This window comes from Phalacrocorax carbo, chromosome 12, assembly GCF_963921805.1.
Source record: "Phalacrocorax carbo chromosome 12, bPhaCar2.1, whole genome shotgun sequence".
NCBI classification, from domain to species: domain Eukaryota; kingdom Metazoa; phylum Chordata; class Aves; order Suliformes; family Phalacrocoracidae; genus Phalacrocorax; species Phalacrocorax carbo.
Genome location: NC_087524.1, coordinates 3,959,090 through 3,981,532, shown reverse-complemented (window position 1 = coordinate 3,981,532; position 22,443 = coordinate 3,959,090). Strand labels below are relative to the sequence as shown.

General features: G+C 44.9%; 2 protein-coding genes across 9 annotated transcripts in view; one reads left to right on the top strand and one right to left on the bottom strand.

Moving 5' to 3' along the window:
- SLC16A12 (solute carrier family 16 member 12) overlaps positions 1-11,722 on the top strand; it is a 38,574-nt gene extending 26,852 nt beyond the window's left edge. For 3 of the 4 annotated variants that reach the window (XM_064463765.1, XM_064463767.1, XM_064463764.1), the window contains exons 3-7: positions 930-1,033; positions 2,288-2,431; positions 4,814-5,405; positions 6,508-6,767; positions 7,907-11,722. In XM_064463765.1, the coding sequence (XP_064319835.1) occupies positions 930-1,033; positions 2,288-2,431; positions 4,814-5,405; positions 6,508-6,767; positions 7,907-8,169 (1,363 nt within the window). In that variant the 3' untranslated portion in view covers positions 8,170-11,722. The remainder of the gene's footprint in view (positions 1-929; positions 1,034-2,287; positions 2,432-4,813; positions 5,406-6,507; positions 6,768-7,906) is intronic. The other variant, XR_010374939.1, reaches the window with a different exon arrangement.
- A 1,919-nt stretch (positions 11,723-13,641) lies between these two features.
- On the bottom strand, positions 13,642-22,131 carry LOC104039465 (interferon-induced protein with tetratricopeptide repeats 5). 5 transcript variants are annotated; one of them, XM_064463771.1, is made up of 4 exons: positions 21,891-22,131; positions 19,603-20,938; positions 16,712-17,175; positions 13,642-15,690 (listed from the first exon to the last, which is right to left on the bottom strand). In XM_064463771.1, the coding sequence occupies exons 3-4, from the start codon at positions 16,714-16,716 to the stop codon at positions 14,253-14,255; spliced, it is 1,443 nt and encodes a 480-aa protein (XP_064319841.1). In that variant the 5' UTR covers positions 16,717-17,175; positions 19,603-20,938; positions 21,891-22,131; the 3' UTR covers positions 13,642-14,252. The 5 variants fall into 5 exon arrangements, with proteins under 5 accessions (XP_064319841.1, XP_064319842.1, XP_064319840.1 ...); XM_064463772.1 differs by having other exon boundaries at positions 20,857-20,938; XM_064463770.1 differs by having other exon boundaries at positions 19,603-22,131.
- Positions 22,132-22,443: the final 312 nt, after the last annotated feature.

Genomic DNA, 22,443 nt, shown 5'->3' with positions numbered 1-22,443 from the left:
GGAAAGGGCATCTCTTGCTGACCCAGAAACCAGAATGAAACTATGCAGCCTTTTAACCTGTTCCCCTGCAGAGACAGGTAGAACAGTAACGCTCGTCAGGCAGAGCAGAGTAACCTCTCCTGGAAGCATTTTAATAAACTGTTGGAAGGTCCATGGGCTCCTGCTGTGTCTTGGTTCTCTGTTCTTGAGGAGTTGCTTTTCGCTTGCTTTGCACTTGTGTGCCCATGAACACAGAGCTCCAGGTGGTGTTGGCTCTGTAGGTACCGTGCCGGCCCTGCCCTGCCAGTTCGTGCAGGTGTGAATGCCACCGTTAGTGAGCAGCCAGGTCAGCGAAGAACTGGGGAGCTGGGGCTTTGTGCACCAGGGAAGCAACACCATGACTTGGGCTATAAATTGCTGCTGATAATTACAACTTCACTTTCATTTCAGTTAAAAATAATGTGTGTAATACAAATTTAGCAGCAGATACCACAGTGAGAAACGTGGCATTACAATGTTCATAATCTCTCTGGAGTAGTTATCTGAATTAGGTTCTACCTCAGCCTAACTGCCTAATCCCACTCTTGGGATAATATTTGGACACCAGTTTGTGATTCAGTTGTTGCTAGTGCAAAGCAAGGATTCTTCTCTGAGCCACCCTAGCCTAGGTGCCCTATACAGAGTACTGTTCGAATTATTCAACTTGCACGCATCATTTCATGTCTTGTCCCTCATGCATTAAGGTAGCCCTTCATTTCTGATACCCATTAGAAACTGTTTAAAAATGTCTCCATCTCATTGGGATTTAGGCAAACCACAGATTTTATTTTCCTGGGAGCTGGAGATGACCTTCAAGTGGGTGTTTTTTATACCTGAAAAGCAAGACTGGTGTTTTCTATGAGGCAGATATCCCATGTTCAACAGATTGGTGTTCATGTTTTCTCTCCTAGGTGCATCTCCATTTTTTTTGTGGAGTTCCAGACATACTTTGGGCAGGATTATGCCCGAACGGCTTGGATCCACTCCATTGTTGACTGTGCTACAATGCTCTGTGGTGTGTATTACCCTTTTAAGTCTAATGTGTCTGCTTTTTCTTCCGCTCCATCTGGTTTTAGCATGTTCATAAGTTGGTGGAGTCATCTGGGAAAGATAGATACTGTGGGCTCTCTGGGGTGTGGTATGTCCAAGCTGTTTATCCCAGCATAGTCGTGCAGAAGAAGGGAGTGTCTTCATACCTTAGAAAAGAAGCAGAACTTTGTTTTGCCAAATGATCTAAGTTTTCAGAAATGTACTTTTGTTGAGGTCTAGTGGGACAAGTCGTGTTTGAGAGCTACTGACTGAGCACTTGTTTCTTTTGCCTTTGGATTGGAATCATATTTGAGACTTAGAACAGGATGCATATCTTGCCTTCAGATCAAGTCACAGCCATTCTCCTTTTAGCAAACTTGTATGTTTACAAATAGTCTTTTCCCTCAGAAGAAAATTCAGTGTTACTAAAAATGACATGCATCAATGCAGCAGTTGTACAGAATTTCTCATGGGTTTACTTCAACTCTGTACAGCTAGGTGAAAATCCATGCCCTGATCCTGTGGAAGAGGGTTAATCTGTGCGAATTGCTACAAAGGCACAGGGACACAGCTGCAATGAGACACAGCAACTCTCCTGTGTCAGCCAGGCAATATCTTCAGGAAAAAAGAGAAATAAAGGATAACCTTGCCCTGGCATTGCAGGTAGCGGAGAGGGAGAGGGCTGGCGATGACACCCCATGGTAGAGGCAGGATGATCTGGGAGCCGTCGATGTTGGAGAACTGCAGGAGAGGGGTGGCAGCCCTGGAGGTGGTCCAAAACACGTGAGACACCTCCCGTTTCGGTCTGACGCAGAGCCCATGAGGCCTGGGAGGAGCGAGGAAGGACGCCTGAAGTTACTGAGGGCTGAAGTGCAAATTCCAGATGGGGGAAGGTGTCAGTGTTGTAAGCGTGGAGTAATGAAGTGTGGGCTGCTGCTCTGGCCTCTCTTAACCCCCAAAACTGCAGAGTAGCTGTGTCCTGTAATTACTTTGATCTACCAAAATGGCTGCTGAGAAAACTATTGTAAATTTCAGTTTTATCCTGACTTTCAGGAAGATTATTTTTAGAAGTTTTTTGCTGTTCACACCACTGTGATAGGGGGGTATTGGAAGACCACTCTGTGTAGCTATGATCGCTCTTTTCTCCTGCTTGCCTACTGCTTCCTTTTCCTTGATGACTGTTGCAACAAACTGTGTGAAGACCTGCCGTTAACTACCAGCTTTATTTGTTTCTCCGAAGCCCCACTTGGGAGTTTAATCAGTAATCATGTATCCTGCCAAGTTGGTATCATGCTAGGAGGCCTGCTTGCATCTACTGGACTAATTCTGAGTTCATTTGCCACCAGCCTGGAACATCTCTACTTATCATTAGGAGTCCTTACAGGTAGGAGGCATTCAGCCCCTTTGTTCCTGACAGGAAAACACCACAGGAATTTTAAAAACGATGGTCCTTCCTTTCAAGAGGGGTGATCTCCTCTTTTCGAGAGGGGTGATTGCCACCACGCTGGTCAACAGAGATGCTCAGACCTGTTTGCTTCATTGTAAAAGAGAGGCTTTGGCTGCCCCTGCGAGGGCTTCAGCACTCAGCGGGTCTCAAACAGCCCAAATGCAGCATGCTGCAAAAGCAACTCTCTCACTTCTGTTAGAGAGGGAACTATGGATAAAGTTCTTAAATTCTGGGGCGTCAGGAAGGACTCCTGTTGCAGGTGATACACAAAAATCTTTCCTTTTTTTGCCTGTGGTTTGGCAGAAGTTTGTTATGGTAGGAGTTCTAGACTGCCCCCAAATATTTGCATGTTAAAAAAAAGTTTGCATCAAAACAAAAGAGTAAGTGGGCAGAGGAGCCCTGGGTGAATACCTGGTACTTCAGCTGTGCACCCTATTTTTGTCTGCGTTACATTCCATTTGAAAAGCAAACAGATTTCTGGTTGCTAGTGTTGCTGTAGCAGCTCCTCCATTTGTGTTCAGGTATGGTGGTGACAAATACCTTTGCTCTGTCCTATCTCCCTGTGTTTGCTGTGCACAGCGGAACTTGAGAGGTGCCCTGGTCACACTGACATTCCTTCCTCATTAATACTGACCTGGTAGCCACGGTGATATAAGCCCTTGTACTTGGTCCCCTGCTGTTTAGTAACAAGTTGCTGGAATTACTGCAGTTCACATGCTGCCAACAGCTTATTTGTTTAAAAAAAAAATAAAATCCTTCTTGTAGTGCATGTCATTCCTGTATTACAATGTTAATCTTTGACAAATATGTTCATAACAAATAAAAAGGCTCCTTGTAACTCAAAGGACTGGGCCACATACCATGTTAATGCCACTGGGGCTTCCCTAGCAAGAACTGCTGTGAATAGAGGTGGAAAAGCAGTTGCACTTTGTACGTGGAGTTGTAAAGAGCCAGTTGTACAAGCAGTGACCTTCCAGTCTGTGGGGGCTGATTAATGGAGGGGAACTGTTGGTAAAGGCTAGAGGTGGTGCCCCAGCCCAGGGGGGAGGTTGGAGTGCAACTGGTGAAGCTGCAGGACTTGAAGCTATGAGGAGTGAAGCAGCGGTGAGATAGGGGGGTGGCAATAAGCAGCAGAGTTCCTTCTAAGAGGTATGAAAATGTTTTCAGCCCCAAACTTCGCATTTCCACTTTTCACAAGACATTTATTGGCTTCTTTTGGGACCTATTTCTCCCTGCCAACTCACTAATTAATAAATAGTGCGTACACCAAATGGAGTATGATTTTCACAGCTCTCGAGTGATGATGTCTAGCTCAGGGCTGCTCCTCCAGCTCTGCTGCCCACACAGGTCCATCCCAGCTCTCTGCCCTGCTCCTCCCCTCGCCTCCTGAGGGGTGCCCGCTCTGGCACCCGCTGCCTGGAGTCCCTCTAATCCACTTATCCCATCCTGGCAGGTTTAGTGCCCACCCGGCACAGTGCGGCCTTTGAGGAGGACGTGGAGAGCTGTTTACGGTGCCGGGTGATTATTTCCTCTGTTGGCAACCAAAGGCAGTGGGGACCGTTTTGCCCTTGATGTAGGACATGCTCCAAAACCCTAGTCAGGAACTCGCTTCTGCAGCTGATCCAGAACTATATGTTTTGGGTTAAGGCAAACATTTGATGATTAAAATCTGCTCTCTGGTTCTGCAGCAGAGACCACAATCTTTCTCCCAGTCCAAGAGATGGATCTTATTTGTTTATTAAATTGGACATGGCTTTGTTTTCTGAGGCTTTTCTCCCTCTTTACGTGTAGGTAGGGATTTAAAATGGTCAGGGCTCCAAGCAGCTGCTGTGTGGAGTCTGTTTAGCTGACTATAAAAAGGTTTATTGTAGAATATTAGTAACAGGGACAGACTCTTTATACTGTGTTTCAGAGACCTGAAAATTAATGTTCAGGGTTGCAACAGACCGAAACACAAAGTGGTGCCCCATCAGGACAGTGTGCCCGGTGCCAGCATCTGCGCAGGGCAAGACCTCATCTTGCATCCAGGGGAGGCCAACACACTATTTCTCTGACGTTTATTGATCATTCTTGTTCTTTCTGAGCCTTGTTATTGTGGACTAATGATGATCCGTTAAGTTTGTCGAGTCAGTGACCCTGACGGTGGAAGAAAGGAGCCATCCTGGTTTCTTTTCACACTGTGACTGAGCTGCGTGATACAGAATCAGAAAAAGCTTCCTATTCATTGGTGCTAATGAAAGTGGGTTATGTGCTTTAATTTAATGTGTTCCATACGTCATGCTCAGTATTAAGCCATCCGCACTGTGCTTTCTCTTCTAGGACTTGGGTTTGCGCTCTGTTATTCTCCAGCCATCGCAATGGTGGGCAAATATTTCAACAAAAAGAAAGCGCTGGCCTACGGAATAGCCATGTCAGGAAGTGGAATCGGTACCTTCATCCTGGCCCCCGTGGTCCAGCTCTTAATCGAGCAGTTTTCCTGGCGTGGAGCTTTACTCATCCTGGGAGGTTTTGTTTTAAACCTCTGTGTCTGTGGCGCTTTGATGCGGCCTATTGCTCTTAAGGAGGACCGTAAAACTGCTCCTGAGTTTCTTGAACAGGATTATGTCCCCAAAGCACAGAAACGAGACTTAAAGCGAATGTCCATCTGTTCACCTTTAATCAAAGCGTGGTCTCATGAAAGTTTATGCTACTGCTCATGGAAGGAATACGACTTTTTACTGATGCCAGGCTTCATGGTGCTGGCACTGTCGGTTTTATTTATGGCATATGGCTGTAGCCCTCTTTTTGTCTACCTAGTGCCTTATGCTTTGAGCGTCGGAGTGAGTCATCACCAGGCTGCCTTCCTCATGTCCATACTTGGTGTCATAGACATCATTGGTAATATCACCTTTGGATGGCTAACAGACAGAAGGTAACGGCTTATGGCTAAGCAAGTGGGAAGCGTTAGCTGGTGGGGAGGCTGGATGCAAGTGAGGTGTAATATGTATAGAAGTTAACAATATGGACTTTTTCTGTAGGATATGTAAATTTTCAAAAAACAAACAAACAAAAATAACGAAACAAAACCCAACACACAAACTTTCAGAAGTGCTTACTATTCAGTGTTTTTACCTCTTCTGAGTTTGTTCAATTCTGCTGGTTTAATTTCTTTTTTTCCTGAAGAAATGATGTGTTTGTGTAAAGCCTTTGCATTTGACAGTGGAAAAGTAACCCCCTGCCTGAGTTATGTTGAGCATGATCCTCTGTACCTATGTCCTAGAGGATCTCACTCTACTTCCTCTGCCTTTCCACCTCTTTTGTGCTGCTGGGGAGGCACAGAAGTCATGGAAAACGCTCAAGGGTCTGGCCCAACACCATCGTACATACAGTCAGAAGAACTGACGTAAAATTGTTATATGTTTTCCAGTACGGGAGAGCTCACTCCAAACATCTGCGTGCAGCATCTGCAACATCAGTAGAGACTGGCTAAATTAAGAAGGATTTTGATTCTAAAGGACACATTCTTTGTGCGTATTTAGTTTGTGGGAAAAATCAATTTGTTTTGTGGGGCAGAGAAGAAAGGGAATTGCCATCTCACTTAGCTCATGCAAACGCCAGTGTTTGAGGGCTGATGCAAAGGATGACATCTGAGAGAGGTATACGGTAGTATTTTTTGAATAATACTGCAACCAGCACCTTGCTGAGCTGGGATGTAAAGCCTGACGGATTGCAACTTCAGAGGGCTGCAAAATCCTGGCAGCAGAGCGGCTCCCCTCACTTGGGGCAGCCCAAAGATCACGGCAGGCAGCATGGGCTGCTGCTCACCAGATGTTTCTGCAGCGGTAGGTGTGCAGCTTTCCCTGCTTGGGCTCACCAATATTGAGCTTCTAATCCTGAAGACTGTGTAAGAAAATAGACTTAAATTTGAACTATATAAAAGAGAGAGAGAGACTGAAGTGCTGCATGCCAGGGCACAGAAACTGAGATGCTGTGCCCAGTGATAACAATTTTCTTTTCTATTTTGAAATTTGCAGGTGTCTGAAGAAGCATCGGCTCTTTTGCTACCTCTTTGCTGTGGGAATGGATGGCCTCTGTTGTCTTTTCCTGCCAGTTCTCCAAAACTTCCCCTTGCTTGTGCCTTTCTCATTTACCTTTGGCTACTTCGACGGAGCCTATGTAACGCTGATCCCTGTCGTGACGGCAGATGTAGTGGGAACATCTTCCTTATCATCAGCGCTGGGTGTCGTGTGTTTTCTGCATGCCATACCATATCTAGTGAGCCCACCTGTTGCAGGTCAGTTCACAAATTACTCTCCTATAATCTTATCGCTACTTCAGATTCACCTATTGTCGTGATGTAAAAGGAGAGAAAGGACAGCAAACGCACACTGAATGTGGAGGTAGCCCCGGGGCAGGGAAATAACACACCTAGACCTTCATAAGATCCTAAATCTCACTTAAGCCCTGTCGTGATGGGATGACTTCTACATATAGAGCGAGCTGAAATTTAAAAAACAAACCAGCGTGGAATGGGGCTTCTAAGAGCTGTTACATCACCACTTCATGTAGTTCAGAAATTGTGCAAGTAGAAGGAACAAAAGATTTCACTGTGAAATGACACGATTTTGAAAATGCAACCTAAAGAGAGTTTCGTTGCAAGGGGTTTTGTTTTTTTCATGCGGAAGACTTGGTCTTTTCCGCTCCAGACTGCTTTGAACAGGTGGGTGAGACAGCTTTACTACTGTTTGGTCACAGGCTCATCACTAATATCGAACCATAATTTTTTCCCATCAGTTCCATTACATTGAAGTTAGGATGAGAGCTGTACTCCTATTATTCTTGAGAGACAACTTGACACAGTTTTGAATGTTGTGGAAGGAGAGAGATCTTGTTTCAAACAGCCAGCTATATATATGTCTCGCATATTTTGTCACATATTGTTCACATCAATGTCCAATTAGTCTGTGCTTCTGAAGCTTTTAATTTAATTTTCCATAGCAAAAAAAATATTGCAAAATGGCATTATTTTAAGTGATTCATGAGCCTAGGGCATAGCTCATGAGATGTTTCTGTACGAGGATTTCATGTGCACAATATTTCATCCCAGGGCTCTCCAAGCGTGTCTAAAGACTGCCAGTTAAATCCATACAGTCGAAAGATGTTTATTTAGTATTGTGGTGATGACTGCTGTGCCTTTTCTCATGGGTTTGACCTCTAAACAAAAGCCCATAACAGTCTTACCCGTCTGCTGAGGACAAATCCCTCCCTGCCCTAGAAGGGACAAGTATAGTGACGGTGACGTAAACCCATGTTGTTTGATTGTATTTATACATGATAAGTCCAGAAGTTTATAAAACTCCTGTTGACCCCAGGATCTGTAAATTATCGGAGTTTTGGCAGGCCTTTAAAAACCCATGACTTGCTTTCCTACAGGTTGGCTTGTGGACACATCTGGCAGCTATACTGCATCATTCCTCCTGTGTGGATTTTCTATGATATTTAGTTCAACGTTATTGTGCTTTGCAAGACTAGCAAAGAAAATCAAAAGAACGCATTTGCAGTCGCTCACCAACGATACCGGCACCAAACGGCCCATCTGGGCAAACGGAGCAATAGCTTATTCTGTCACAGCACAATTAGACCGAAAGGATGTTGAATTTTTGGCTGCGGATACAAACAGCTACAGCAACAGATGACAGGCGCCGTCAGGACTCAGTACTGCACAGCCGTGACTGCGGCAGAGGTGGCTCCGAAGGGTTGCGCTACTGAAGAGGTTATTTCTGTGAAACAAGGCATCTCTCAATTAGGTTTTTCTCTCATGTTTTAGTTGGTGAAAATCTACATATAGCAACAGTAATATCAAGTTAATGCAGAAACAGAAGAAAGATAGACTGAAAAGAGAGAGTTTGTAGATACAAATGTTCACAGATTTATTTGAAATGCAATATGTCGACTCCACAGGTGATCTCAAAGACGATAATCAGCTGTAATCAAAAGAAAACGATAAAGTAATTGGTCACCAAAACTGAACACTAAAGTTTAAATTATTTCAGAAATAGTATTAATGAAATAAGCTTTTTGGTGTCCTGGACTATTTGTTTCAATGGACAAATCACACCACCAAAACGCCTCCACATTTATCAGTCTGCAATAAACTCTTTGCAAATAACTGTTTCAAATACTAAAGCCTTCCCCCACCCCCCAAGAAAATCTGGCAGGAAACTGCTTTATGCTGAAGGCACCTCTGGAGCAGCTTTAATTTTTACAGTGTGCCTGAATTTTGTACATAAGTTGCAATTTTATTTCAAATATGGTTTTAGACCTACTTTCCTAAGCCCACCTCCAGTAAAATTTTGAGGTGGTTGCTGCTTTTTTTTTTTTTCCTGGATATTTTTAAAGCTTGAGTTTCTAAACATTGACATTCCAGGTATGATCCTCCAGCTGATCCTCGTCTGGGAGGGTGGAAGAGGTGCTGTGGCTCCTCTGCTATCTGAAGAGGAGTAAATTTGTGCCAGGGGACTAGGCATGCTGATAGACAAACCTGCTTTAGCTGCATTAGTTGGAAGAAGCCCAAAGGCAGCCCAGGAGACCAGAGGAGGGTTTTTGTGTTTTCTCCAAATACAGAGCCTCTTCCTCCTGTAAAATCACCAGCTGTTGAAGAAATTTCGAGTCTGTGCAAGCAGATAACTGAGAAACTGCCCGCTCCACAGGCTATTAGTAACAAAGATGTTGGCAGACAAAGTCTCTTCTGCGTATTCCAGTGGCAAGTCTGTCTCCTCTTGGAGCCAGGAGCTGTATCTTCAGACGGTGCAAGCTCCCCGTTTGTGCCCACCGAAGAGAACTGATCACCTCACTTGTTCTGGATGGCCAGAACGCCAGCGCTGCGGTTTGCCGATGCTCTCCTGCGGCTCGTGAGAGGAGTGTGCTACGGCTGGCTGCGTCACGGCAGCTATAGACTCAGTGCAGCTCATGGGGTAAATGACAGATGTGATGATTTAATAAGTAATGGGACGTTTCTACATTGCCAGAGCGAAACTGGTGTCAGCAATGGAGGAAATTCATGTTCTGCAATGCAAATCATGTCTGAGATTTGATGCTGTATAAAGCCGCATTCTCTTCTTTAGCAAACCGAGCAGAGTCCAAATAATTTTAATCAATGCTGAACTAACAGTTTTGTTAATCATCTGCAGTGTATTCAACGGTTGCTCATGGTGTCCTATACCAGTCTGTGCCTCAGAAGGGAAAGCAAAATAGACTGATGTTCACGGATTTTATTTAGATCAAGAGTACAGCCATAGCGGCATAATGTATTTTTTATATATATATGAATAGTATGTGTATCAAGTAGCTCTATTCTTCATGCATATTTCAAAAATAAGGTATTAAAATTATTTTACTTCAGCTGTCTGTGCTTAAACAGAGCATTTCTCGCTGCCCTGCTTCAAAAGTGTGGTCAGAGCCAGTAGCGTGACTTACATGCACAGCCACACATTAAGAGATGGGAGCGCAAAAACTGCTTAAAACTAATGACATAACCTTTTTCCAGCTCTGCGGGGCAATTGAGTCCTGAGCCCTAATTTTGATTCATAAAAAAAGATAAGAAATGTCTATGAGTATTTCATAACAGTTAGGAAAAATAAGCACGTTTGAAGGAAAAAAAAAAGTGGCTTTATTAATTAGTACTGTTGAAGATATTGTTTTAGATCTTAATGCAAAAGTTTATATCAAAAAGTAGGGAATGTGGTCTACAAAGAAGACAAGCTGTTTCAACAAGTTATAAGTTACCACTGTCATTTACTTTACAAAAATTTTAATTACCTTTTTTTACTACATCATGACATTTCAGCAGTTGTTCATGCCAGAACGTCATACTATAAAACCCCGTTGGAATAATACTATATGCATTTTTATGCTAGTAAACAATACCATGTAATACATTATTAGCATTTTTAAATTTTTTTTTAATTTCAAGACATTTTTTCATAGGCTTTTCTGTTTAACTTACAATTAAGGCAGTATTTCTTGTTTAAATATCTAATTGATCAGAAAACATTCAACTGGTTTTATACACAGACCTTGTGTAGAAAATGATGGAATTATTTCAGGTTTTTCTAACACTGTTTCTGCTCTGAATTAAGCCAATGGACAAAAGGTTGTATACCTGAATGATGCTTTCTGTGCATAAACCACACGGAAATATCAGCCTTGTCATGAATGTCCCAGGTCAGAAACAGAAGGAAGGAAGCATAACGAGAAGTGGCCTGCGAGCGGAAGAAAGGGGAATACAATCCAGGTTTGCAAAGCCTCCTGCCACACTTCTACCCCCTAGTCCACGCAACCCAAACCGAACAGCTCATCTTCATCCTGGCACGTGAAGTGTTTCAGGTGGCACGTTACAGAAGTCTCTGGATTATACCATTTTTTTAAAAAAATTATTTATTGTACCTGCACTGGTTTTTTTTCAGAGATTACGCTATTCAGGCTGTTCTCCACAGAGGCTATTCCCCGGCACGGCACGGTGCAGCGGTAGGCAGAGATACCTGGGCTAGCTGTGAACAGTTTCCCTGGCTAACACTTACACTGCATGTTCCCACCAGCCCCGTTGAGCAGTGATGGATGGAGCACTACCGCTGAGCCTGTCTGCCTTCCCAGGACAGCATGGTCTGACTTGGCTGGGGAAACATCTCTGCGAGAAAGAAGCAGACGGATCCCACCTCAGATCAGTCCTGCCTGGGATAAACTCTATTCCGTGCAGTGAATGGGAACTCAGCGTAAGTGCTTACAGCTGCTGAAGTCATCCCACATGTTCCCGTTCCATGAGGTTTGAAATGGGGAAATTATCATCCTTTTGAAATAGCTCGTGTTCTAGTGATAGTTTTTATCAGATCAGCTTTGGAACATTTAATAAATTGTACCTTGAAAAACTGTGTGAAAGCAGCATTGGAAAAGTCAAGTGCCTTCTCTTGAAAAATAACCGTTTTCAGAAAAAGAAAACTTTGAGCCTGAAATATTTCTGCCAGCTTCGATGATAATTTATCTCCTGAAAAACAAAGGTTGTCTATGCTAGTGTATGGTGAACTTATTTTATATTGTCACAGCAATTCCTTGTTTGCTTCCTAAAGTGTTACAAATTTATATGAGAAGGAAGAGCTTGTTTAAGTTAGGCTGTAACTTCATGTACTTCATGGTCAGCATAACAAAGTCCTTAGCTGGGATCGCCTCAATAAATAATACCTTCTTCTAAGTGACCATTCTGGTATTCCAGAAGAGTTTTCTATATAATTTAGAATGTGCTTTCAATTCATAAATGAGTACTTCCTGAAGGGTTATATTCACTCCTTTTTCCCTGCACCACTAGCGTAGGCTCCAGTGATGTGTTCGTACCTGGGTGCAAGCTGAGAGGTGTTCAGCTTCTCTGTGATTCTGGCTTTGCCCACTGGCCTTGGACACTGCAAAATGTGTTTCGTTTTGTCCGCTTCCCGAAGCTCCAGCTCAGCCTCTTCCCTGCATCGCCACACCAGGCAATGCAGCAGCACCACCCTGTGGGAAATAACGTTTCTCCTCATTTCGAGACACTAGGCAAGAACGGGAAGGCAGTGTTTGCACAGCACATCTCCAGGTAGTACTGTGGTCCAGCGCAATCCTCCAGAGCCCGAGGAAGGGAAGGCACAGTAAGTAGATTTCTTGCATCGCTATGCCTCACAGTCAATTTCTTTGCTAGGGGGAAGATTGAGCTGCTCTGACCCTTCATAAAAATTCAGGCTCATATTTTTTCTCAAAGTAATTTATCTCTTCTCCTTGTTGCTACAAGGTTCATTTTCCAGGAGAGGGGCGGGAGAGGCCCTGGTGGTGGGGTGTGGAAGGGAGCATGGATGTGCCAGCACGGCTTTGGGAACCTCTTCCTCAAATACTTCCCTGATGCCCTCCGTGGCCTCAGGTGGGTTTGGATGGCAACGATGCTGATGTTAGACGCCTCAGGACTGAGAAAGGCAGTGAGGCCACCTGACATACCCTTTTGCCCACAGGGCTGAGCACAACACCGTAGGTAGTCACCAGTTCCTGATTTCAACCCTGCTGGTGTTCCTCCCCGCTGTCAGGAGTGGTGTGTCAGTCCTTCTCCCAGTCCTTCCCGTTCTCCTCCCTCCCTGCTCTTTCCCCAGGTAGGGCCACCTGTGTTTGTAAGAGAGAAGCTGGCAAGTGGCTGGAAAACAAGGACGGATTTTGCCCCAGCTCTTTCTTGGGAAGGAGGTGTGGTGGTATCTTGTATACCGCTAAGCCCCTGATCATTTTCACTTGCATTATGAAAGAGTCTTTGAGGGCGAGCTGAGAGGGGAGAGGTTTCTTTGTTTCACGATCCGGCATCATATTTTACACTCCTTCAGGCCTGCCGTCCTGCCTCTACGTGGGACTGCTGTTGCAGGGGCAGGAATGCTCCAGGATGGCTGCAAACAAAAGTGCACATCCTTCCTGATGGGCTCTGTCACCAGTTTGCTTCATTCTACCCTACTGGCTAGTGCTCAGAAGTGTTTTGGAAGTACAACATTAGTTTCCCCTGAGCAGTATGTTCTATTATACCAAGGTAAAATACAGTGGAATTAGGCCAGCCTGTTGTAAAGAATACTGACTTTTAGTTTTGTATCTGAAGACAATCACCTCCTCCACCCGTTCTCTCTGTCCTTTCAGCCCTTTCTTCCATCACGTAGCTTCTGTGGGCACCCACCCCTCTTCCCACGTGCCCCTTGCGTTCTGCTGCCCTGTTGTCTGGTGCTCATGCAACTCTGCTCCAGCTGCACTCTGCCCTCCGTGTCCAGTTCAGTACCTCTCTTGTGTGTGTTTTCTATCCCCGGCTTGTTTCACGGGCGTGGCTGCAGATAGCCATCTCTTTGGCGTCTCAAAGACTGTCTTTCCTTCCTCTCTAGATGTTTGCTGTGCCTGAGAGTGCGGTTTTGGGTAAACTAGATGGATGTTGTTTTGTGCACATTTAATTCTTTGGTGCAACACCTCTGAAGCCAGCGTTGCTGAGAGTTTGGGAAAACAAATGGGGCTATCTCCTGACTTGTTCGTATCCTGCCAAAGCTTTATCCCTCTTACTTTTTCTAATGGCTATTTCCCTTTCTTTCATTTGCTACCATGAGGACTGGTCAGCAGAGAGATATCAGAAGCAACAGTTGATGGATGCAGTGCTCTTTAATAGTTCACAACAATAATACACATTTTGTAAGCTTTCCAGTGAACTAGCCAAGCAGGAGTTATTTTTCATAGTTAAACAACATGCAAGGTAGTAAACTGAACAAGTCTTCAATAAGTTTCCTCTAAATAACACAAAAAAAAGACATTTTCAAACTATTTGAAAAAGCATCAGAAATTCCATCTGTGTAAAAGCATGCCTTTCAAGTGGATAGATCAAATACCACAATATGATTCCCTTATCTTTTTCTCAGTAGAAGGTAAGATCTGATTTCCAGCTTAGAAGTTCTGTGTTCTACCGATCATCACTTAAACACAACCTTTATAGAAGCATTAGCATCGAAGACTAAGACAGAGTAGCTATTATTTAGTCTTTCTAAGCATGCTTTCTGGTGGGTGAACTAACAAATGAACCACCATCATCTGCAGTTTGTACATGATCACCAGAAAGTCATGTCACCAGATGTTTCACCTGGTTATAAAACCTAAAAAAAAAAAAGAAAAAAAGAAAAAAAAAGAAAAGGTTTTAGAGTAATTTTGAAATGTCCTTGGATTTCGGGGTTTTTTTTGGTGTGAAGGATTTTTGGGAGCTTTAGCTTGAGATGGAAAGTCGTAGCTCACATAATGCATTCAGATACTCTTCGTTGTCAGGACACAATGCAATGGCTTTTTCATAGCACTTGATTGCTTCATGTTTCTCACCGTTTAGTTTATGCATGAGTCCAAGTGTGCCAAAATCTGCAGCATCTCTTGAACCTCTCTGAATTTTCTCATCCAACAATTTCTTCAGAGCTTTTCTGCAGTTATTTCTTAGATAAGTATCTTTTTCAATTTTCAGCCCTTCCAGGTAATACTTAATGGCTTCGGATTCTGATTTCATATGAAAACGCTGAAAATTGCCATACTGGTAGCAGTAGAGTTGTTTATCATCACAGGACAGAATACTTTCATGAAGCGCTTTCTGAAATGACTCTTCTGCTTCTTTATACCTCTTTGCTTCTGCGTACATGCTTGCTAGGTCAACATGGGCAAAAAAAAACTTTCTGTTTTGCTCAGTCACTATTTTAAAATGAAAAATGGCAAGTCGGATGAGTTCCTCCACTTGCTGTTGAGGTGGATATCTTGTAGACTTTTTCAATTGAAACAGCTTTGCTCTGTAGCAGAGTCCTAGTTGGTGATGTAAAAAGGCAGATTTTGGTGTCACTGCTAGGGCCTTTTTCAAAATCTCCAGCGCCTTGTCCATGTCTCCTTTCTTTCTGTAAAATTTAGCAGCATATCGCAGGAAATAAGGAAGGTCAGGGGTTCTCTGCATTGCTTCTTCAATGTAGCTCTCCCCTTCCTCAACTCGCTTTAAGACCTGGAGTTTTAATGCAAGTAATGCCTTAATGAAGGTATCGTTTGGATTCAGTTCTGCTGCACGCTTCAGGGGCTCGAGGGCCAGGCTTACATCTTCTTGTTCTCTGTAGAAAATATCTTCCAAGCGATACATTGCTATTGCATAGCCGGCATTAAATTCTGGGTTATCGGGTTCACTCTTCAGAGCATTTTCAAAGCAATTCTTTGCTCTATCGTAGTATTTTGCCCCAAACTTTAACAAAGCCCATCCCTGCTCAGCACAGATCTCTGGCAGCTCAATCTTCTGCTGACCAGTACTTGAAAGCTTTTTGCAGCTGTTTTCTACTTTGCTTATGTAAGCCTGAGCTTCTTCATATCTCTCCATGTAGTAATATATCCAGGCATAGTTCCCCCAGGTAACAAGACTTCTCCTGGGAATTTCGTCTGGATAATTTTTTTTAACTTCTTCTTCAGCTTTTTGGAGATTTTTCAGGGCTTCCTCATTTGACTTCTTTAGATGGTATATATAGGATAGTAGATTATAATTTGCGATGTTGGATTTTACGAAAAACTCAATCTGATCACCTACTGTTTCCTCTAAGTTATCGAGATCCACATCCTGCTTCATCAAATTCCATGTGAAATAACAGTCTAGCTGCAGCAGCGAGCTCTTTAAGGAATTCTTGAAATTGGTACTAGAAGAAATCAAAGAAAAGATTACTTATACTCCATTTGCTTTTTGCTGCCCTTGTTTTTAAACTAGGCATGATGTACTTCAAAAGCAGGCAATACCTCACCTGGTGCCACTAGTCAACAATACTTCAAACAAGCCAAAGCTGTGGGAAGCCATAGATCTAAAGAGGCTAATAGTTATTTCGGTAATTCTCCTCACCAGTCTATGAGGGCACCTCTTACATAGCAACAGAGCTGATGGTCTAGATGTCAAGGAGGAGGGCTAGTCTCTGTGCCAAAGCTGGCACACCTCTGGGCTTCAGAAATGTATTTCGTATTCTGGGAACAATTGCTGAAGCCTACCCAAAAGAGATAACAAAATAAAAAATGTCCCCCAGAATACAGAGGAAGTGATATCATGCCTTTCCCATGTCTCTGTATATTTTATGCTTTGGATTATAAATTTCATTTTTAATTTCCTGCATTTGTAAATCCTTGTTTGTTAGATCATAGCACTATTTTTATGTTATGATTATACTGATGTATCCAGTCGCTGGCTCCCAGATCCCACCAGTCTTCCCAGTTGCTGGCACTTGTGTGTACAGAGCAACCCCGCTCTGCTTGCTAGTACAGACCACATGCTCGCTCACTCGCTCACTAACCCTATGGGTCCCCAGAAACTGTCTTTGCACATCCAGTAGCTGGTCAGAGATCCTCTCTCTACCCAGGTGCCTCACCCCTAGACACATGCATGCACGCCTACGGACCAGACCCAGGCTGCAGCCTGGATTTCATCCCTGAACTGCATCCACAAAGTTTCAGGTCAGTTCACAGAGACTGGCCGTTGTTGGAGAAGCAATGACATTACAATATGCAACAGCGTCCTTATTTTATTTTGATTCTTCCAGTAATTATTCTGTAAAATATTTTCTCCTGTTTGGATCCCCAAAGTCCCTCACTGCTTACATTTATGTAAATAATAAGCATTATTTTTCTATGGCATAGCAAAAAAAGCATCTTTCAGAGTCTGGGTTGCTTGCTTACCTCATGATTTTCCTTCTCTGCTCGTTTGTTTCAAGGAAGCTTCAAAGCAAAAGGACTGCTGATCACTGTTCTTATGACTCCCCTTTTATATGCTTGAGTGCTCACGTGATCGAGTAATTTAACAGGAATCAAAAATGAAACTTCAGCTTGTGCTTGACTCTGAAGAGAGGCTAGAACAGCGGTCAGTAGCGGAATAGAAACTTATGAGTCAGGCAGCTGCTTTTTTCAGCCTGGCTCCGTGCCATGTATTACTCCGTGCTTTAGGTTCCTGTTTTATTGTTACTCTGTCATCCACGTAATCCTCTCACAATGTCTTAGCACCACTGCCTGCATCCTTCATCCTGGGTCTCCACGGCGCGACGTCTCTGCTGTTGTATCAGACCTGTATTTTTCTGTGCTACGCCATTGTGTAGAAGTGCTAAATATCTGTTCGTTGTTTATTTCTGTCACTAGGGGAGCAGTGTCTAGAGGAAGGAATCGAAACTAAGAAGTGTCCTTGCATGCACCGGTGCATGTACCAATTTTAACCATAATATTACTATTATTGTGACCTTTTTCTGTAAACAAGTATTTTAACTGCATTATATTTCCTTCTCTTTTTTGTAATAATTAGATCTAGACTGATAATAATTCTTGCATTAGGCTAAGATTTTCATTATACCAACAAAAAATTTCTTGTCTCTACATATCTATGTAACATTTGCTTCCTCTTTACTCATAAACAAGATCTTTTACATAACATCACAGAACTTCTCTCCATTCTTGAATCCATTTAATTTTAAAATGTGAGACCATCTTGTTAAGAAATATGTTTAATTAGATACTGTCTAATGTCCTTTCATAATTAATATCTGTAGAATTTGAGCAATCTGTCTGTCCCTCCAACCTCCCATTTTAGAATCATAGAATAGAATCATAGAGTCATTAAGGTTAGAAAAGACCTCTAAGATCAAGTCCAACAGTCAACCCAACACCACCATGACCTCTAAACCACACCCTGAAGTGCCACGTCTACATGTCTTTTAAATACCTCCAGGGATGGTGACACCCCACGTCTCTGGGCAGCCTGTTCCAATGCCCGACCACTCTGGCAGGGAGGACATTTTTCCTTATATCCAATCTAAACCTCCCCTGATGCAGCCTGAGGCCGTTTCCTCTCGTCCCGTCACTTGGGAGAAGAGACCAACCCCCCCCTCACTCCAGCCCCTCTCAGGTAGTTGCAGACAGCGATAAGGTCTCCCCTCAGCCTCCTCTTCTCCAGGCTAAACCCCCCCAGCTCCCTCAGCCGCTCCTCATCAGACCTGCTCTCCAGACCCTTCACCAGCTCCATTGCCCTTCTCTGGACACGCTCCAGCACCTCACTGTCTTTCTTGTCCCGAAGAGCCCAAACCTGAGCCCAGCATTCGAGGTGGGGCCTCCCCAGGGCTGAGCACAGGGGCCCCATCCCTGCCCGGCTCCTGCTGGCCACACCAGGGCTGACACAAGCCCGGGGGCTGGTGGCCTCCTTGGCCACCTGGGCACTGCTGGCTCATGCCCAGCCGGCTGTCAGCCAGCACCCCCAGAGCCTTCTCCGCCGGGCACTTCCCAGCCCCTCTGCCCCAGGCCTGGGGCGTTGCCTGGGGTTGGTGTGACCCAAGGGCTGGACCCAGCACTTTGCCTTGTTAAACCTCATACAATTGACCTTGGCCCATGGATCCAGCCTGTCCAGGTCCCTCTGTAGGGCCTTCCTGCCCTCGAGCAGATCAACACTCCTGCCCACTTTGGTGTCTTCTGCAAACTTACTGAGGAGGCACTCAGTCCCCTCATCCAGATCATCGATAAAGATATTAAACAAGACTGGACCTAAAACTGAGCACTGGGGAACACTGCTTGTGACCAGCTGCCAACTGGGTTTAGCTCTGTTCACCACAACTCTCTGGGCTCAGCCGTTCAGCCAGGTTTTTACCCATCGCAGAGTACACCTGTCTAAGCCATGAGCCGTCAGCTTCTCTAGGAGGATGCTGTGGGAGACAGTATCAAAGGCTGTGCTAAAGTCCAGGTAAGTAACATCCAGAGCCTTTCCCTCATCCACTAGGCAGGTCACCTGGGCATAGAAGGAGATCAGGTTGGCCAAGCAGGACCTGCCTTTCATGAAGCCGTGCTGGCTGGGCCCGGTCCCATTTGTCCTGATCAGCTCGCTTAGATGAACTGCTCCATAACCTTCCCTGGTACCGAGGTCAGGCTGACAGGCCTGTAGGTCCCCAGATCCTCCTTCCAGCACTTCTCATAGACGGGCGTCACATTGGCAAGACTCCAGTGACCTGGGACCTCCCTGTTAACCAGGACTGCTGGTAAATGATGGAGGGTGGCTTGGCGAGCTCCTCTGCCAGCTCCCTCAGTACCCTTGGGTGGATCCCATCTGGCCCCATAGACTGGGAGTGTCCAGGTGACTCAGCAGGTCATAAACTGCTTTCTCCTGGATTGTGGCAGGTGTATTCTGTTCCTTATCCCTACCTTCCTTATTTTATAGGAATAAGCAAATAAAAATGCATATAAGGATGCCTTACAAGGCTTTTCATTGTTCCTGGTATATGACAGTGTCAGCTCCCCTCATTTTGTGAGGTTTTTAGTGGATGATGCACAAGGTTGTCCTCCTGTCCTAACAGGCCAGAAACTCATTATCACCTCAGAAATGCTGCTGCCACTGTCATGTTCAATCTCCACAATTACAGACAAGAATTAACAGTATTCCATGGTTTTATTTATAAATTTTTATAATATCTGACTGCCAATTTGTATGTTTTCAAGAATTTTAGGTTCTGGCTTATAAAAGTTTATCTTCTGCAGTATGAACAGTCCATATCCCCACCCTCACAAGTGTGTAGGAAGCATCTACATAGGGGGGAGCAAACCTGTGGATCTGGTGGTCAGCTGCATGTATCCTCCGCGTTTGGCAAGGCCGTGGCTCTGTCGGGCCGGCTCCAGCGACCCCCAGGCTGTCCGGGGGGAGCCAGGGCGGCCTGCAAGCCACTGTGGAAACCCTCGCTCGGGGAAGGCTCCCAGTGGTGCAGGGAGTTTCAGGCTGCATGGAGTGAGTTCACAGTGGGCAGTAATGCTTCAGCACAAGAGTGTCCTTTGCCCCTCCCTTCTTCCCCCTCTTTTCCTTTCACTTCTGGTCTTTCCATTTCCCTTCTCGTCTTTCTTTTTCCCTTCTCCTTTCTTTTAAAAACAAACCAAAAGAAAACATCTTACATAGGAGAACTGGTTTCGACAAGTTGGAGAGACTTAGTAACACATACCCCCTCTTGTGTCTCATTTAAGTAATTTTTTTTTGTGCGCCTGGGGGTGTGTGTGTGTTGTTGGAGCTGATGTTTCAGAGCTCAAGATAAAGGTTGCTACAGCTACTACTCTGAGTGCCATGCAACCTTCCAGCAATCAGGTATTTGATAAGTGGCAAAGAGGCAGTGAATTGGGAAGGAAAAAGGATTAGAGTATGTAGACAGATTCATGCATTTTATGGAAAATAAAGGTTACAGGTAGTTGTAGAAAAATTTATTTAAAAGGTTTCTGCAAGGCCAAAATCAAATGTAGCCACTAATTATTTACTATGCTACTACATATCTATGGGTTTCTTGTCTCTGCTTCTGTCCTGGGCGTCTGTTTTCCTTGGTAAATTGCTTGGTATCTAGCTTGGTACATATGGGAAAATGCAATTGTCCTTCTGGAATGCAGAAATTTGCCCTAGTATCCATATGTTTTACAAAGTTAGTTGCATCTGTATGCTTTGGTTTGACAGAAATGCCTAGCGAATAAAGTAAGTACAGGAAATTGCTCAGAATAAAGTGAAAGTAAGAGAACAGTTATGCAATGCCTTTCTGCAGCCATCTTTGTAACTCGGCACAGCACAGGAAAATGCAGAAATACTTCTACAGCCTTGTCACTTTCACTTTGGGGAAACCTGCTGCTGGGCTGACCGGCATCGGGGAGAGCTGCATTGCACAGCAGCAAATGCAAGAGCATTTGGAAAACACTTGTGCAGAAATGGGCTGGAAGCAACTGCAGTCATATTTAATACAAAGGCTATGTTTACTTGTGTGTTCTGTACATATACAATGATAGGGAAAGGCTTCAAAACTATCTATACATTTTAGAGAGAAAACTCATACCTGTACATTTCCTTGGAGCTGAAACGGATACCTGCTGACAAAGAATTCTCCCCTGGTAGCATTAGCCCAGCCAAACAATTGCCTGAAATGCAGTTTTCACTATTAAAATATTGTAAATGAACTCTATCACAGTAAACGACAGGATCACTTTAAATATCCTATTTAACGCTAGTTTCCATTTAGCCTCATTTAACATATAATTACTCTGTTTGACAGCAGCAGTTGTGGCACTTTATAACTCAGGTTTTCCCTCCAGGGGGAAGAGTACCTTGTAATTAATTTGACAGAAAACCCAAGGGAATCACTGAGCAATATTTTTGCTACCCAAGTCCTTTAAAACCAAACGACCCTAAAAAATGGGACCCAGGAATGCCAACGGTTGCATAGTGTCACTTGTGACACTATGTGATGTATCCATGTATCAAAACAAGTGTATGCTATGAAAACTTCCAATGATTTTTTCAATTAAAATCTTTATGCTTTCTAAATAAACAGAAACATTTCTGTTCTTGACACATTCCTGCTTTACCGCTGTGTATTTTGTATCAGGTTTCTGTATTGCTCTGAAGTTACTACTACAGATGTAGTAATGTGAATATTTATATTAGAGAATTGAATTTGGTCCAAGTTTTTGCAAGCCTGGTCACACATCCCCTGACCACAGACACGCTTCTCTGTGAAATCATAGATTTCAGCACATAAATGTGCAACACGCTGCAATACAGTGCCAATTAGTCGCCTCAGAAAACGAAGATACAACAGGTTTGCAGGAAGCCACGATCAATAACCCTGCTGGAACTGTGCGCCCAACTAAGCCCACTTGTATTAGAGTTTATATATTTAGGCTATGCTCAAAAATGATGGAAAGATGATCTATTTGTGTAAGAGTAACGGTAATTAATTGTCAACGCCTTATAGTCCTCACAAAGGGCCGGCTCTTCCCGAGAGGTATCCCCGGCGATGGAGAGGCCTCGCCGCCTCCTCGCTGCTGCTGCGGGCTCCGCGGCGGGGTCAGGGCGGAAAACAAAACACACCCTGTGAGGAAATGTGAGGATCCCGGGGACTCCAGGCGAGGAGCTGGTGGAGAGACGAGGAGGGCTGCGAAGCAAAACCCACGCGCGCCGTTCTCGGGGCTGAAGGACTTCTGAAAATGGAGGCCGGGTTGGGGGGACGGGACGGGACGGGCGGGACCTACACAAGCATCGCTTGAGAAGCGCTGAATCACGCCGGCTCAGGCCGCGCACGCCCGGCCCGCCGCCGGCGGCGGGAGCGGTACGAACGGCCGGGGCCGGGCGGCGAGGGCGGCGGGCGGGCTCGGGGCCCGGCGGGGCGGGCCGGGTGGGCCCTGCCGCCGGCCGATAGGCTGCGCCGCATGGCCTGAGCGGCGCCGCCGGCCCAGCGCCCGCTTCCCGCCGCGGCGGGCGCTCGGGGCGGGGAGCGGCCCGGCCCGCCGCCGGCCGGCTCCGTAGCCACCCCTAAGGGGGAGGCGCAGGGCTGCGGGACACACCCGGGCGCCCAGCCCGGCCCGGCGGCGGCGTGCGGCGGGCCGGCCGCCCTCCTTCAGCCGCTCGGGGCTGGACGCCGCCG

Excerpts from the sequence above, each read along its gene's own strand:
- LOC104039465 (XM_064463768.1), bottom strand. The coding sequence starts at position 20,918 with ATGCTACCAGGGGAGAATTCTTTGTCAGCAGGTATCCGTTTCAGCTCC. Across the intron at positions 15,691-20,856 it reads AGCTCCAAGGAAATGTACAG|TACCAATTTCAAGAATTCCT; the intron begins GTATGAGTTTTC and ends GATTTCTTCTAG.